The sequence below is a fragment of the Chionomys nivalis genome, chromosome 3 (genome assembly GCF_950005125.1).
Source record: "Chionomys nivalis chromosome 3, mChiNiv1.1, whole genome shotgun sequence".
Classification (NCBI taxonomy): domain Eukaryota; kingdom Metazoa; phylum Chordata; class Mammalia; order Rodentia; family Cricetidae; genus Chionomys; species Chionomys nivalis.
Window position 1 is genome coordinate 110,900,950 of NC_080088.1, and position 15,253 is coordinate 110,916,202.

Genomic DNA, 15,253 nt, shown 5'->3' on the forward strand with positions numbered 1-15,253 from the left:
CGATGAAGGCCTCTGCGTGTGTTTAAATCTAGCAGATGTTCTAGAAGGAAGTGCGGCAGACTGATTATCACTGGAAAAAGCACCGTGGCTGGTGATGACGGCCAATGTAGACTTCAATTTTCAGCTCAAATAATTCATTTAGTTTTTCATTAAAATTGTGACAAATGTCTTCAGTGATGAGTCACGCCTCACTCCTGTTACACTGTGGCCAATGGAATTTGAAAGGAAGCACAAGGCTGGCGAGACAGCTCAGCAGCTAAACACACTGGCTGCTTTTCTCTTGTAGAAGAGCTGGGCTTGGCTCCCGGCTCCCAGCACCCGCACAGCAGCTCGCAAACATCTGTATCTCCATTTCCAGGGGATCAGAACCCCTCTTATGACTTCTCATGCACATACATAAAATTAATATTTAATTATTTATTTGTGTGTTTGTCTATGGGTATTTTACCAGTGTATATGTCTGTGCACTATGTGTGTGCAGTGTCCCCAGAGGCCAGAAAAGGGCGCAGGACTCCCTTGGAATGGAATTATAGGGGGTTGTGAGCTGTCATGTGGATGAGGATTGAGCCTGGGTCCTCCAGAAGAACACTCCATGCTCTTAACCACTGAGCCATTGCTCAAGGCTCTACATAAATTTTCTAACCAAAGAGACTGGAGTGTTATAACAGGGAGGAGCTTTAACGGTGCTGTGCCCACGAGAGAAGCACAAAGCCCACATGCTGCGTGACTCCATCCCCGGAAGTCTGAAATACACACATCTGCGGAGGGAGGTATATCACAAGAGCTGCAAGAGACAGGGTGGGAGCTGCTCAGGACACAGTTGCTACCTGCAGTGATGCCAATATCCATCCCGAAGCAGCTCGCTGTGGTGTAACTAATATCACTGGATTATATATTTAAGAATGGCTGCTGGGTATGGCGGTGTACACTCAGGACCCCAGTATGCAGAAGGAGTGTGAATTCAAGGACAGACTGGATTCTATAGTAAAACCCTGTCTCAGAACAACCCAAAAATAAATAATAAAAATAAAATAGGGCTGGTGAGATGGCTCGGCGGGAATAGGCACCTGCTGGCAAGCTTGATAGTCTGAGTTCAGCCCCCTCAGAACCCACATAGAAGGGGAGAACCATCTCCCACTCGTATCTATGAGCCCCACACGTGCTGTGGCCTGGACGGATGGACGGACGGACACACACACACACACACACACAAATAGATAAATAAATAAATAAATAAATAAATGTAAAAAATAAACAAAATGGTTAACATGGTGACTTCTAAGTTGTCTATATTTTAATACAATAAAAAAATAAAACCATGCAGGGTCTGTAATACAGCACTTGGGAGGCAGAGCAGGCAGACCTCTGTGAGTTCCAGGCCAGCCTGGTCTACAGAGTGACACCTTCAAAATAAAATTTACAAATAAACCATTTCAACAGATGATTAGTCCCGGAATGAACCTGAGGAGTCAGCTAGGAACAGTCTAGCATGTGGGGGCAGACAAAGAAGCTGTCTGCGAGGTAGATACCACAGGACTTCAGTCATTTTAGCAGGAGATGCCTGGGGATAGTGTAGCCTCCCCACTGGGAGGAAGAGGTGTGGACAGGGTTGTGGTGACAACTGTCTCTTGTCCCGAGAACAACATGGCAGCCTCTCGACACTGCCCACGTTTATGGGATGCCCAGAATGAGAATCTGAGAAGAAGCTGAAGGAAGCAACCTCAGGAAGTGCAGTGCTGGCTATCACTACAAGTCACTTCAGGGGACCTAAGGGGGGGGTCGCTGTTCAGCTGACAGACAGCAGCCCTGTGTACCCCACTCTAGGACTTATACAGAAGCCCTGCTTAACTGTCTTATTCATCTTGACTCAATTGTTACCAACGCCCCCAAACAAGCCAGGGCCTTACGTCCTGCTGGGCCCTAGAGCCCTTCTCGGCTTCCAGGACTGAAGCAAGGTCCACTTGCTCAGCAACCTAAGGGTGGGCAGAGCAGGCAAACAGGGTCGACAAATTCTAGGAAACCCTAGAAGAGCAGTGTCATTTGGAAACAGAGTCTTCAGGGCGTGTGAGATGACCCAGTAAGGGTACTTGCCAGCAAGTCTCGGTGCTCGAGTTTGATCCCCTGGACCCACAGAAGAGAACACACTGCAAGTTCTCCTCCTCCAGCCTTCACATGTAGGCCATGGCTTGTATACACACGCACACACACACACACACACACACACACAGAGACAGACAGAGAGACAGAGACAGAGAAAAAGAGACACACACACAGAGTAATTTTTTTTTTTTGTTTTTTGTTTTTCGAGACAGGGTTTCTCTGTGGCTTTGGAGCCTGTCCCGGAACTAGCTCTTGTAGACCAGGCTGGCCTCGAACTCCCAGAGATCCGCCTGCCTCTGCCTCCCGAGTGCTGGGATTAAAGGCGTGCGCCACCACCGCCCGGCCAGAGTAATTTTTAAAAGAAAGAAGTTGAGCCTTTGTAGATACAGTTGGCTTGGAAGGCTCTAAGGCCCATGTCCTACAGAAGAGGAGACACAGAGACAGAGAAAAGCCATGAGAAGATGGAGGGCAGAGACCAAGTGCCAAAGAACACCAGACTGCCAGCATCCAGCAGAAGCAAGAGGAGCAGCCTGCGATAGAGTCTTCCACAGAGCCCCAAAGGAACAGACCTACTGGTACCTCTATTCAATACATCTTGATCCGTGAGAAAGTAAACTACTATTTAAACACACATTAAACATAAAACTATATACACAGAGAGACAGAAAACAGTGCACTGTAAAAAGAGGGGACTCATTGCAGGTAAAGGCTACAGAGGACCCTGTATCAAAAGAAAAAAGAACTTCAATGAAAATCTTTTGTATCTGACATAGAGGTAAAGTTCCTGATTGGGACAGATTTGACACCAGGTCATGTTCCACCCTGACGTGAGCTGGGTAACTGTGACCCTCCTTCAGTCCAGTCTATTCTGGGCCACCAACAAACCAAGTTTCTTGGCAATACCATTATTTAGCCCCTTCTCAGTCACAGTGGCCAATCCCTTACAGAAATCTGAGTGAGAAAGATTCGCCCACACAGAGCCTACCCTGTGAAGGAGTCCCATATAATGATGAGGCAGTTTGGCCCTTTGTCTGCTGTGGCGATCCATCGCCTGTCTTCACTGACACAGAGGCAGGAGATGATGTTAGGGTGGCCCTAAGGAGAAGAAGACAGTTTTAGAAACAATAAGGATAGGGCCTAGTGTGGCCCTCAAGGAGGGCTGGGTCCACATAGCCCTGAGCACTTTCCAAGAGCTCACCTGCCTGAAAAGTCACTTCCACGGGCCCTCCCTGATTGGTCAGTCAGTGGTGGTGGTGGGGGGGGGGTTTCCCATGCTTTCTCTTCCTCTGCGAAGCTGAAGGAGTGGTACTCACCAAAGGATTAGGTCCTCCTAGGGATGGAGTTAAGTGGCCAACTCAACCAGGACCTCTGAACTCCCTGCTGGCCTCGTCCCCCACAAACACTACTAACCTCGGATCACTGAACACTGACTCTGCAAGTCACTGGTCTCTGATCCAGTCTCAACATCCCGGTCATCTCCCCACAAAACAAAGGAATCTTCCAGAAACATACTCAAAGCATTCTTCCCCCACCCCTCAAAAAACCGGGTTTCTTTGTGTAGCCCTGGCTGTCCTAGAACTCACTCTGTAGTCCAGGCTGGCCTTGAACTCACAGAGACCCCCTGTCTCTGCCTCCCGGGTACTGGGATTACAGGTGTGCGCCACCACTGCCCAGCTTGATGACAGCATTCCTGTAGGACCTGGTCCCTGGTTTTCCTCCCCTGCCGTCTAATCTGTACCAGTCATCCTGACAGTCTTCTCTGGCCCTCACATACAAGGCCTTAGCCCTGGAAGCTGCTTCCATCTGGAAGGTTCTTCCCCAGACTGTCCTGTTGGTTTATTTTCAGGTCTCAGCAGAAACAGGACTTTCTCGGGCCCCGCTAGTCAACCTAAGGTTTCTCACATCCGGGCTTAGTGCACCTCCCCATCTCCTCTGAATGCTGACTCTGTGCCCCTCTGTGTATGTGCCCTGCTTCAATGCCTGTTTATCTCACAGACTGGGAAATCCATGAAGATGGGGCTAGGTCAGTTTTGTTCATGGCCACAGGCAATCTGAAACTCAGTAGTGGTTAGGGTACAACTATGTTGTGAACAGGATGGTCAAGATCAGCCCTCGTTGTGCACTGGCATGGCTAGGCTCTTGTGGGTTAGGCTACACCCATCTGAGTGCTAGCCCATCCCAGCCACCTTCCCTGTGATTCCTGTACGTGGTGACACATCCACCTTCAATGGGACTTGTTCACTCACTGTTTTTGTCAGAAAGGAAAGGCCTCAGGCTGCATCCCCCGGGGTGCTTGGGAAATCTTTCGTGAATCTTAGCATTGACCACAGAAGGTCCATAGCATCACACATTCATGAAAGGACAACGTATAACTAATAACCAGGTTAACATCAGAATAGGAGATGCTCAGAAACAGGACACTAGGGTAGGGAATAATGACAACGAAAGGCTCAGACCATAAGGGATGCAGGAAGCAAGCAGGGTAAGGAAGGCAGGTGTACAGCACACCCAGGGAAGGGGTGAAATAAGAGCCACTGCAGAAGCAAGGGAAGAACAGGAGGCCTCCTGAGTACTTCCAAATCCTGAGACCTAGAACCACTGCACACTAACGCAGTCTGCAGTCTGGGCGGTCACCGGCACACTCTGAGCCTGCTTCCTCTTCTGTCACGAGGGCATACTAACACCTACTTTCCAGCAGGGTCCCAGAGTCTCAGTTGCTGGGGGCCTGCGTCCCATGAGCAACCCTCCTCCATAGCTCATCACACCTCTGGGGATACGGTCTATGCTGTCATGTTTTTTGTTTGGTCATTTGTTTTGTTTTGCTTTATTTTTGCAGAAATGTACAAAATCCAGATGTTTCCAATTCTTGAAATGTTAGAATTGGTATCAACTATTGTTTGCCACTGGGCACTGATTAGATTCACAGACAGTTGGCAGCAGCACTTGCTTCTTTCCTTTTCTTTTGTGTGTGTGCGTGTGTGTGCATGTGCAGAGGGGTGTGGGTGTGCACGCACACACCTGCCACAATGCACGTGTGGAGGTCAGAGGGCAACCTATGAGAGCTGTTTCTCTCCTTCCACCATGTGGGTTTTGGGGACCAAACTCAGGTCATCAGGCTTGGAGCTTGCAAGCCACCTACCTGTCATAGCATGTGCCTCTAAAGCAGCGGTTCTCAACTTGTGGGTGGTGACCCTTTGGCAAACCTTTATCACCAAAAATATTTACACTACGATTCATAACAGGAGCAAAATTACAGTATAAAGTAGCAATAAAAATAATTTTATGGCCTGGCGGTGGTGGCACATGCCTTTAATTCCAGCACTTGGGAGGCAAGAAGCAGGCAGATCTCAGTGAGTTTGAGGCCAGCCTGGTCTAGAAAGCAAGTTCCAGGACAGCCAGGACTGTTACACAAGAGATACTCTGTCTCAGAAAACAAAATAAAAACTTTTATAGTTGGGAGGTCACAGAAACACGAGGATGTTAAAGAGTAGCAGCATTAGGAAGGTTGAGAGCCACTGCTCTAAAGGGAGAATTTTCTGGAAAAAGGAGAGGCCAGCAGGAATGACATTGAGGCACTGAAGTCAGCCTGGGACCCAGGGGAAAATTCTATATGCAAGTTATAGGTAGGTGGCTTCTTCTAGCCTGGCCTGGTGGTACATGCCTGTTGTCCCTACTACTTCAGAGGCTGAACCAGAAAGTTTGAGAGCCCAGGAACAGTCTGAGCTTCATATCTGAGTCCCTATCTCAAAAAACAAAAACAAACAGACAAGTCAAAGACATATTTTTGTTCACGGGGAGCCAAGGTCTGCATACCTGAAGGTGGTACTGGGTGTTCCTGAAGACATTGTAGATGACAGCAGTGTGCGCACAGACATAGAGAATGACTCTCTGGTTCTCCCGGAGGTAGTAGACAGGAAGGAAACTGTTCCATCCAAAGGACCAGGTCATGGTCTGGAGGACAAAGACAAAGACATGGAGCCCAGTGCTGTGGCTCCTGCATGCCCCACCCTGCCTGCCTTTGGAGGAGAATGACTTTGACAATCGAAGAAAAAAACCTTTTTATTTGTTTTATTTGTTTGAAACACGTGACCCAGGTTGACCTTAAACTCACTACATAGCTAAAGGGTGGCCTTTTACTCCCCATCATCCTGACTATTATACCTTTTCTAAAAATTAAAAACAAATAAATAAATAAATAAATAAATTTTTTTAAATGGAGGAAGGAGCAGCAGGGAGGGAGGGTCTTTAACATCATAAAAACACTCTTTCTGGGCTGGAGAGATGACTCAGTGGTTAAGAACACTGGCTGTTTTTCCAGAGGATCCAGGTTCAATTCTCAGCACTCACATGAGAGCTCACAACTGTCTGCAGGGGATCCGACACAGACATACAGACAAACAGACACACAGACACACGTGCAGGCAAGACACCAATGCACATAAAATAAAAGTAATTCTTAAAAAATAAATTAAAACAAACAAACAAACAAAACACGCTTTTTTGTTCTCTACTCCCCAGGTCTGAAGCCCCACTTGGTACCAACACAAAATGATTTACTTAATGTGGTGAATTCCATTACTTCCTGGAAACCTAGGACTGAGAACGTGTAATAAACCCACCCAGCAGATTTATAAGAAAGGGAAGCATTCAGCCTGAATAGCTGATTCTTCTGCCTTGTTTTGTGTTTTTGTTGTTGCTGCTGCTTTCCTTACTTCAGTGGTAGAGTACTTGCCAAGTATGGGCAAGACCCGAGTCCAATACCAGCACCACGTACAGATACTAGATAAATAAATCTAGTCTTCTGGGAGCAATGGCAAAATAAGAATTTTATGAAATGAGAAACCAAGACATTCTGGGAAGGGCAAAACAACCACAACGTCGAAAATGACCAGTGCTGCCGGGGTTCTGGAGGAGGGGGCAGAGTGCACGGGAGGTGTGCAAGTGGACAGAAGTGCTGCCGGGGTTCTGGAGGAGGGGGCAGAGTGCACGGGAGGTGTGCAAGTGGACAGAAATGGCAGACATGTAGAGTTTGACACCCCTGTCAAAGCCCGCAGAAGGCACAGCATACCCGGCTGCTGATACCATCTGCCAATAGTAACGCTAACAGTGGCATACCGGTGCTGGCGAACGTGCCACGCTGACACAAGCTGGCAATGAAAGGGGAATCTGGAGGCGGGGCACGAAGGGATGTTCAGAAACTCTACGTACTGTCCACCCAAATTTTCCCTGAGCCTGGAAAGTGCTGGTGGTCGCATGACAAATGGCTGAAGATCCGTGCGTTATGCTGGAAAAACAAAACTTGGCAAGTTGAATGGAGGAAGCGCGTATTTCTGCCCAAGACAGACACCGCAGGTGACGTGTGCAGTGACGTCTCTCTCCTGCGGTGTTCACTCCCCAAACTTCTTGTTTCCAATCTGTCTGCTCCCTGGAACTTGCGTTTCTGTTTAGATCTCAGAGTGTGTGGGTAGGAGTGGTAGGACTGTGGAATTATAATTGTCTCAAGCTGCACCTTCTAGGAACACAGTTACTTAATATTTGCCTTGGTTCTAATGCCAATTTATGCAAATGAAACTGCTCTTTTGGAGACTTGGTAATCCTAAAAGGATCATCATGTTCATCCTGAAATTTCATTTTGTCAATTCCAGATTAGTCATGAGAAAGGAAAGATTCCAGCCGGGGGTGGTAGTGCATGTCTCTAATGTCAGCACTTCAGAGGTGGAGGGAAGAGGATTAGCCTTGGCTACATAGTGAATTTGAAACCAGCCTGAGATAGACAAGTAAACAAAACAAGGGGCCATAAAGAGATCTCGTTGGGGCTGAGTGGAGGTGGCGTACACCTTTAGTCCCATCGCTGAGGGGCAGAGGCAGGTGGATCTCTGAGTTCAAGGCAAGCCTGGTCTACAGGGTAAGTTCCAGGACAGGACCCAAAGCTACACAAAGAAACCGTGTCTTGAAAAATAAAACAACAACAGAAAAAGAATGGTCCCTATAGGCTCATACATTTCTGAGCTTAGTCCCCAGTTGGCAGACTGTTTAGGAAGGACTAGGAGGCTAGGGCCAGGGCTACCAGGACTCCTCACTGGAGGAGGTGTGTCACTGAGGGTGGGCTTTGAGGTCCAGGTCCAGCCTTTCCTTTTCTCTCTCTGCTACCTGCAGATGGACCAGGATGTAAGCTCTTAGCTCCAGCACCATGCCAGTCCCCGTGCCTACCTGCCTGCCCACCACACTCCCTACCATGATGGCCATGGACTAACCCTCTGAAACTGTAAGCAAGCCCCTAAGAAAACGCTTTATTTTCTAAGAGATGCCGTGGTCGTGGTATCTCTTCACAGCGTTACCTCAGCTGTGAAGACACCTCAGCAAAGGGGTGTGGAGGCAGGAGGATCCCAGAGGCTGGCTGGTCAACCAGTCTAAATGGAATGATGAGCTTCAGGCTAAGTGAGAGGCACTGTCTCAAAACAACTTCAAGGGGACATGGGCAAGACGGCTCAGTGAGTGGAGGTGCTCACTCCCAGGCCTGAGGACGTCTGTTCAGTCCCTAGACTCACGTGGTGGGAAGGGGAAACCGGCTTCTGCAAGGTGCCCTCTGGCTTTCACGTGTACCCTGGAGCTGCGCGCCTCCTCTCACAAGTAAACGCACTATAAATTCTTAAAGAAGAAGAAGTAGGGCAGAGAATAGTGGACTCACTGAAGACCGGCAGGTAGGTGTACATGCCTATAATCCTAGAACTCAGGGCTGAGGCTAAGAAAGTTATAGATTCAAGGCTAGCCTGGGCTACATAGCAAAACCTTGTCTCAAAGCAAAACAGAAAAACCAAAATCTACTGTGAGCTGTGTACAAAGGCTGTGTCAGGACTAAATTATTTACATAGAATCAATTATCCAGGGCATGAATCCTCAGGAAAGGGGACAGAATAAAAAAAAAAAAAAAGCAAAAAGCAAGAATGAATCCTAGCAAGCAATTTCCAGAAAGCAGCAGATGGGGAAAGAGTTGTGGGAGGGGCTTCTTCTTCCTCCTTCGCTGGGCAAATGACAATATTTTTGTGCCTCACAGATGGCGCCTCCCTGGGATACATGTCAGCAGCAGCGAGGACAGAGATTTGCCACTTTCTGATGAAGGTCTGGGGAGCTCTCAAAGTTCTCCACCTAGCAGAGGCAGAAGAGGGCAGAAGGTGTAGAAACGAAGGAGGAAGGTTGGCAGTGTCTGAGAAGGAAGAGGGTCAAGAGAGGAAGATGAGACAGCAGAGGAGGAAGGAGAGGAACAGAGGGTGGGAAAGGGAAAGAGAGAGGGAAAGACGATAGGATCTCCCTCATGAAATAGCCAACGCAACATCCAACTATGCCGGGAATTTCCGGCCTGCTGAGCAGCGCTATTGAACCCAGATGTCATCAAGTTCCAGATCTAAGCCATGGGTGCCCCCCACCTCCCAGCTCTTGACACAACTTCAAAAGACATAGTTTGTCTGAAAAGCATTAATTTAAAAAGTTGTTTGTTTCTCTGGGTTGGAGAGATGCCAACTGAGAGTCCTATGTTTAGTCCTCAGGACTCCTGTAAATACCAAAACCGGCTAGGCACGGCAGAAGGGCGTGCTGGGGAGGGAGGGACAGGTGGGTCTTGGGAGGTTGGAGGTGGATGTCACTGGCCAGGCAGCTACTTTGCAATTCAAATTCTTTAAAAAAAAAAAAAAAAAAGCCCAGCAGTGGTGGGTCCATCTCTAAATTTGAGGCCAGCTTGGTCTACATAGTAAGTTCCAGAACAGGCGAGGATACAGAGAAACCCTGTCACGAAGAAACAAACAAAACAAAAGTACTAATAATAATGGTGAAGAGAGGCTGAAGAAGACACCCAAGGTTCTCACATGTGCGTGGACGCACGCGCACACACACAGCACAAACACACTGGAACTTCCCCGACACGCACAGACGCTCTGTCTCACAGCACCGTCCAAGCCCACATGGCAGACTGTGACACTCACCAGAGGGTACACCTTGGAGGCCTCCTCCTTCTGGAACAAGGTGTCCTCTGTGGAGGTGGACACCAGTGACTCCTCGGGACCCCCTGATTTGAGCTGGGATAATTTCCGTCTTTCTTCCTCCATAAGGAAGGCCAGTTCTCCGGATTCTGCTTCCTGTTTTGATCCTTGGACTGAAACATCTGCCTGCTGGCCAGTTTCCTCCTTAACTTCCTTCGATGACCTCCTGAGAGAATCGATCTGTCCGTCCTCAGACTCAGTGATTTCATCTTTTATACCGCTGTCTCGGAAGATCTCGCTCACTACAGGACTCTGGGAGTGTGAGGACGACTTGCTACTTCCCGAGGTTATATTCTTTAAATAGAAACAAAAGATTCTGACCCTGCACCTAGTACCCAGTGCTACTACATTCTCCCATTCCCAATCAGCCAGCCTCATGATAACAGGTAGTTCAAAAGAAGTCTGGGATATGTTTTTTAACTTATTATGTATACCGTGCTCTGCGTGCATGTATGCCAGCACTGATAGAAGAGGGCGCCAGATCTCAGCAGGGATCACTGTGAGCCACCATGTGGTTGCTGAGAACTGAACTCAGGGCCTCTGGTTAACCTCTGAGCCATCTCTCCAGCCCCAGGCCTGGGACATTTTGTGCTAAAGAAATTAATCATGACTGTGTTCAGGTTAATTCTTGGTCTCCCAGCAGGCCCACACAGCAAAGACCATATAGTGGGCCCTGGTAATTAGCGCTGAGAATCCCACCCTTGGACCAGCACTGAGTTCTTTGTTGGGGGCATACCACTATTATGCCACAGGCACTTGGTCCCAAAACAAGTGTGTCTCACCTTCAGCTAATCCATTGGCCCTTTCCAAATCAGGTACACATGTCATGGAAGCTTGCATTGACCACCCTCCTTGGCATCTCACAATTATTGTACATAGCATGTAGCTTTGTTTTCTTTTTAGAGTGCATATGTGTTTATGTGATGTGGTGTGTGCTGAAGGGGTCCAGAAGAGGACATCAGATTCCCTGGAGCTGGCTTACAGGACACGTCATCAAGGGTGCTGGGAACCCAACTCAAGCCTTCAGTAAAAACAGCAAGGGCTCTTAACCTCCACATCACCTCTCCAGCCCCAGGATTGTCTCTTACTTTGGTTTTGTACCCCATAGCCTGACATACACTAAGCACACAACAGATGCTCCGGATGGATGGGGAGATGACTTTGTCTGGACTCACCAGGGAAGATGCTGACGTGGATGACTCAGAGCTGATGATGATATCATCTAAGCTGAATCGTTTTGGGGGCTTCTTTGCCCCCTCTTCCTCAGCGCTTCCAATTTGTTTCTCGGTTTCTTTTATGACAGTACCTCCCTCTTCTTCTTCCTCCCCACTCCTCTCTTTCCCCTCCTCTTTTCCTTCCTGCCCTTCCCCCTTATACTCCTCCTCTCCCCTCTCCTTGTCCTCCTCTTCACCTCCATTTTCCTTACTTTCCTCTTTTTCAACTCCCATTCCCTCACCTTTTTCTTCTTCACCTCTCTCCTTTTCCTCCCATCTCTTTTCCTCTTCCTCACCCATTTCCTCTTCCTCACCCATTTCCTCTTCCTCACCCATTTCCTCTTCCTCACCCATTTCCTCTTCCTCCTCTCTCTTTTCTTCTTCCTCCTCTCTCATTCCTTCTTCCTCCTCTCTCATTTCCTCTTCCTCACCTCCCACTTCCTCTTCCTCTCCCACTTCCTCTTCCTCACCCATTTCCTCTTCCTCACCTCCCACTTCCTCTTCCTCACCTCCCACTTCCTCTTCCTCGTCTCCCACTTCCTCTTCCTCGCCTCCCACTTCCTCTTCCTCGCCTCCCACTTCCTCTTCCTCGCCTCCCACTTCCTCTTCCTCGCCTCCCACTTCCTCTTCCTCGCCTCCCACTTCCTCTTCCTCGCCTCCCACTTCCTCTTCCTCGCCTCCCACTTCCTCTTCCTCGCCTCCCACTTCCTCTTCCTCTCTCATTTCCTCTTCTTTCCCTCTCTCTTCCTCCCCTCCCACTCCCTCTTCCTCCCTTTTCTCTTCCTTTCCTCTTGCTTCCTCTCCTTCTATCTGCTCCTCTTCCTCCACCCATTTCTCCTCCTTCTCCTGAGACTCCTCCCATGATAATGTGTCTCCAGTCAGGCTCTGCTGCGGATTTTCTTCTTCATGATTTGGATTATATTCCTCCTCTTCGTTTTCTGTTTCTACACTTTCTTCCGCATCTGACATCCTTCTGTAGTTTCCTCTAGAACAATTGTAACACAGACTCAGCAAGCTGGCCCTCTGCCTCCCGCCCGGCTTCCTGATAAGTTAACACATTGAAATGCACACAGCAGCAGCTCTGGTCCTTCCTGTGGGAGCTTTTTACTCCCATAATGCCGTCTTCTCGAGAAAGCCAGCTCGAATCTTAAAAAATCTTTGAAATATCAACTCCCAGGCCTCCCGTCTTTCTAGGAATGATCTTAGCATCTTCTAACTCACTTCAGATAATTCATATTCCCATAGGCAGCAAAATGCATAAGGCAAACATTAGCAAAAACCCCCGTGATAGGAATAAGAGAGTGGCATGGGCTGGTGACTGAAGTGTGAGCTTCACAGTCAAAGGTTCTCTCCACACCCACGTCCACCACCCTTGTTCTATGACAGGAAGCAAGTCATTTTTCCTTCCAAGGTCAAATTTGCTCACAGGCAAAAACAAAAACGATAATACTAAATTCCAGTATGATTTGAAGACTGGGACCACACAGGTCAAATGCTCAGAACAGATACAGCCAAGACCAAAAAAAAAAAAAAAAAAAAAAAAAAAAGTAGGGGCAGGTATTAGGGGGATAAAAGCAACTCTGCTTTTGCAAATACGTAAAAGCTTGAAAGTCTTCTGGGGGTAGTTGAGACGCCAAGTCTTAAAACCTGAGGTAGACAGACCCCCAAGACTCACATGGTGGAAGGAGAAAACCAACTCCCAAAGGTTGTCATGTGATCTCACCACATACAGCATGTGTGTGTGCCCAACCCCAATAAATATAATCAAAAAACTAATTCTGGCTGGAGGGATGGCTCAGTGGTTAAAAGCTCTGGCTGCTTTTCCAGAAGACCCAGGTTTGATTCCCAACCCCTACACAGGCTCACAACCACATGTAACTCAAGAGCTAGTTCTAGGACAGGCACCAAAAACTACAGAGAAACCTGTCTCGAAAATCCAAAAAGAACAAAGGAAAAGAGAAAAAGCGCTGCTATGAGATCCAGTGTCAACTATACCAGTGCGCTAGCCCCTAGCCCGGACAACTTCTATGCCCAGGCAGTGCTGGGGGAGGGTCAGGGACAGCGTGTGTCTATCCTTGAACTAGGTCCAGGCACCACCAGTTCCTCTTTCTGGGGTGCCGTAAGTCCCACAATCCTGCCCTACCTGAGCGGGACCCCCACCCGGGCTCTACCCTCCACTTTGCACTTACAGGGGCGTGCCCACTTCGTTCCTCAAAATCCCAAGCGGCCCAGCGTCTTCTGTCCACAAACCCTAGTGACGGTTGCCAACCAAGCTCTGTCTCTATGGCAACAGCTACGCACCCCAGGCCGGAAAGGGAGGGAATAGGATAGTGGTCACAGGCCCAGCTGGACTAGCCTGCCCCCTGCCGGCTTCCGGATGAGCGGTTCACCCTCTTGCTTTTCCTGAGAGAGCCTTTGGAAGAGCTTCATTCAACACTGGCAGTTCTTTCCCAAAGTTGGACAAAATGAAACGAAGTCATGTTTCAAGTTATTTTCTCCAAATTGGGGCATTTTGGCTGGTAGAAGAAACGGGGACATGCTCCAGAAACTCAGAAAAACAAATAACAACCCTGAAGGCTCAGGAAGTCCTTCCCTAGGTCATCAAAGAAGGTTTTTTTTTGTTTTTTGTTTTGTTTTGTTTTAAAAAAAAAAAAGGCAGAGACTGGCAGACCGCTGTGAGTTGGGAGGCCAGCCTGGTCTACAAGGGCTAATTTCCAGGACAGGTTCCAAAGCTGCAGAGAAACCCGGTCTCGAAAAACTGAGAAAAAAAAAAAAAAAAAAAAAAAACCTGGAGCATCCTCCTGGCAAGGTGTGGCATAACATACCTGCTAACCCAAAACTAGGGGGATGAAGACAGTTCAGTCAGCATGGGGTACGTAAGACTTTCCTGGGGGAAAGGAGACTCTCGAGTGGAGCTGCGTGCCAGCTGTACATCCATCCACAGTACGGTGGGGCTATCACTGTGTAGAGGGACACCCCTGTAAGTAAACCCAGCCGCCTTGCAGACGGTGTGTGTATGTCCACTTCTCACCAGGGCAGGGCATGCAGAGGGATTTAGCTAACTGGGATTCGAGTTATGTGGAAAGTATGATCTTCCTGTTATCCCAAAGTTTCTGCAAACCCACCTTGGTTAAATCCATTAGGGTCATTCATGTCACAGCCACTCACAGAAGAGCCCAAAGGTGGCTGTCCTGAGCTGTCCAAGGAGAGGCCCGCAGGAAACACTAGGCTACTGCCACTTTAGGAAACATGAATGACTCCCACAAGCGCACCGCCATGCCCCAGCACTGGCTGGTGATCATGCGCAGATCTCAAGAGGGATGAACTGAATGGTGCAAGCTGTGTTTATTATAGTGCAGGGCTTAGAAAGGCTGGGAAATACTTGGAATCATAGCCTACAATTTAAACAGCAAACACTGGTAAACACAGCACGTCTGGCTACAAGCGAGGAATACATAAGGCTGGCTGGCTCAAGTAGTTTGGGGAGGCTCAGGTTGAGCATGAGGACTCAGGATGGGAAACAAACGCCAATACTGACTCCCTCCATCCTGAGCCATCCAACCCAAGGACTCGAACTTCATCTCAGAACGTGCCAGACCTCAAAACGGCAATGGGGGGAAATGAGTGGGGTACATGGGAAAACAAAGAAAAAGTCACTAGGACTCACCCACACCAATGTTGCCCCTTAAAAGATGGAAAATAAACATGTTCACCTTGGCAACCTCAAGCACACCCTAACTTCTCAAGCTGCAGATCCCATGGCAAGGCCAGGGCTCAATTATAAAAGTCAGGCTGGGCAGTGGTGGTGCAGGCCTTTAATCCCAGCACTAGGGAGGCAGAGGCAGGCTCTACATAGCGAGTTCAGAGAAAGCCTGTCTTGGAAAAAAAAAAAAAGTCCAATCAGGA

General features: G+C 48.4%; 1 protein-coding gene across 4 annotated transcripts in view; it reads right to left on the reverse strand.

The window, feature by feature from the left end:
- Cfap251 (cilia and flagella associated protein 251) overlaps positions 1 to 13,591 on the reverse strand; it is a 94,899-nt gene extending 81,308 nt beyond the window's left edge. For all 4 annotated transcript variants that reach the window (XM_057764920.1, XM_057764922.1, XM_057764923.1 and 1 more), the window contains exons 1-5: positions 13,537 to 13,591; positions 11,309 to 12,332; positions 10,077 to 10,427; positions 5,914 to 6,051; positions 3,086 to 3,195 (exon numbers count right to left, since the gene is read on the reverse strand). In XM_057764920.1, the coding sequence (XP_057620903.1) occupies positions 3,086 to 3,195; positions 5,914 to 6,051; positions 10,077 to 10,427; positions 11,309 to 12,316 (1,607 nt within the window). In that variant the 5' untranslated portion in view covers positions 12,317 to 12,332; positions 13,537 to 13,591. The remainder of the gene's footprint in view (positions 1 to 3,085; positions 3,196 to 5,913; positions 6,052 to 10,076; positions 10,428 to 11,308; positions 12,333 to 13,536) is intronic.
- Between the last annotated feature and the right edge of the window lie 1,662 nt (positions 13,592 to 15,253).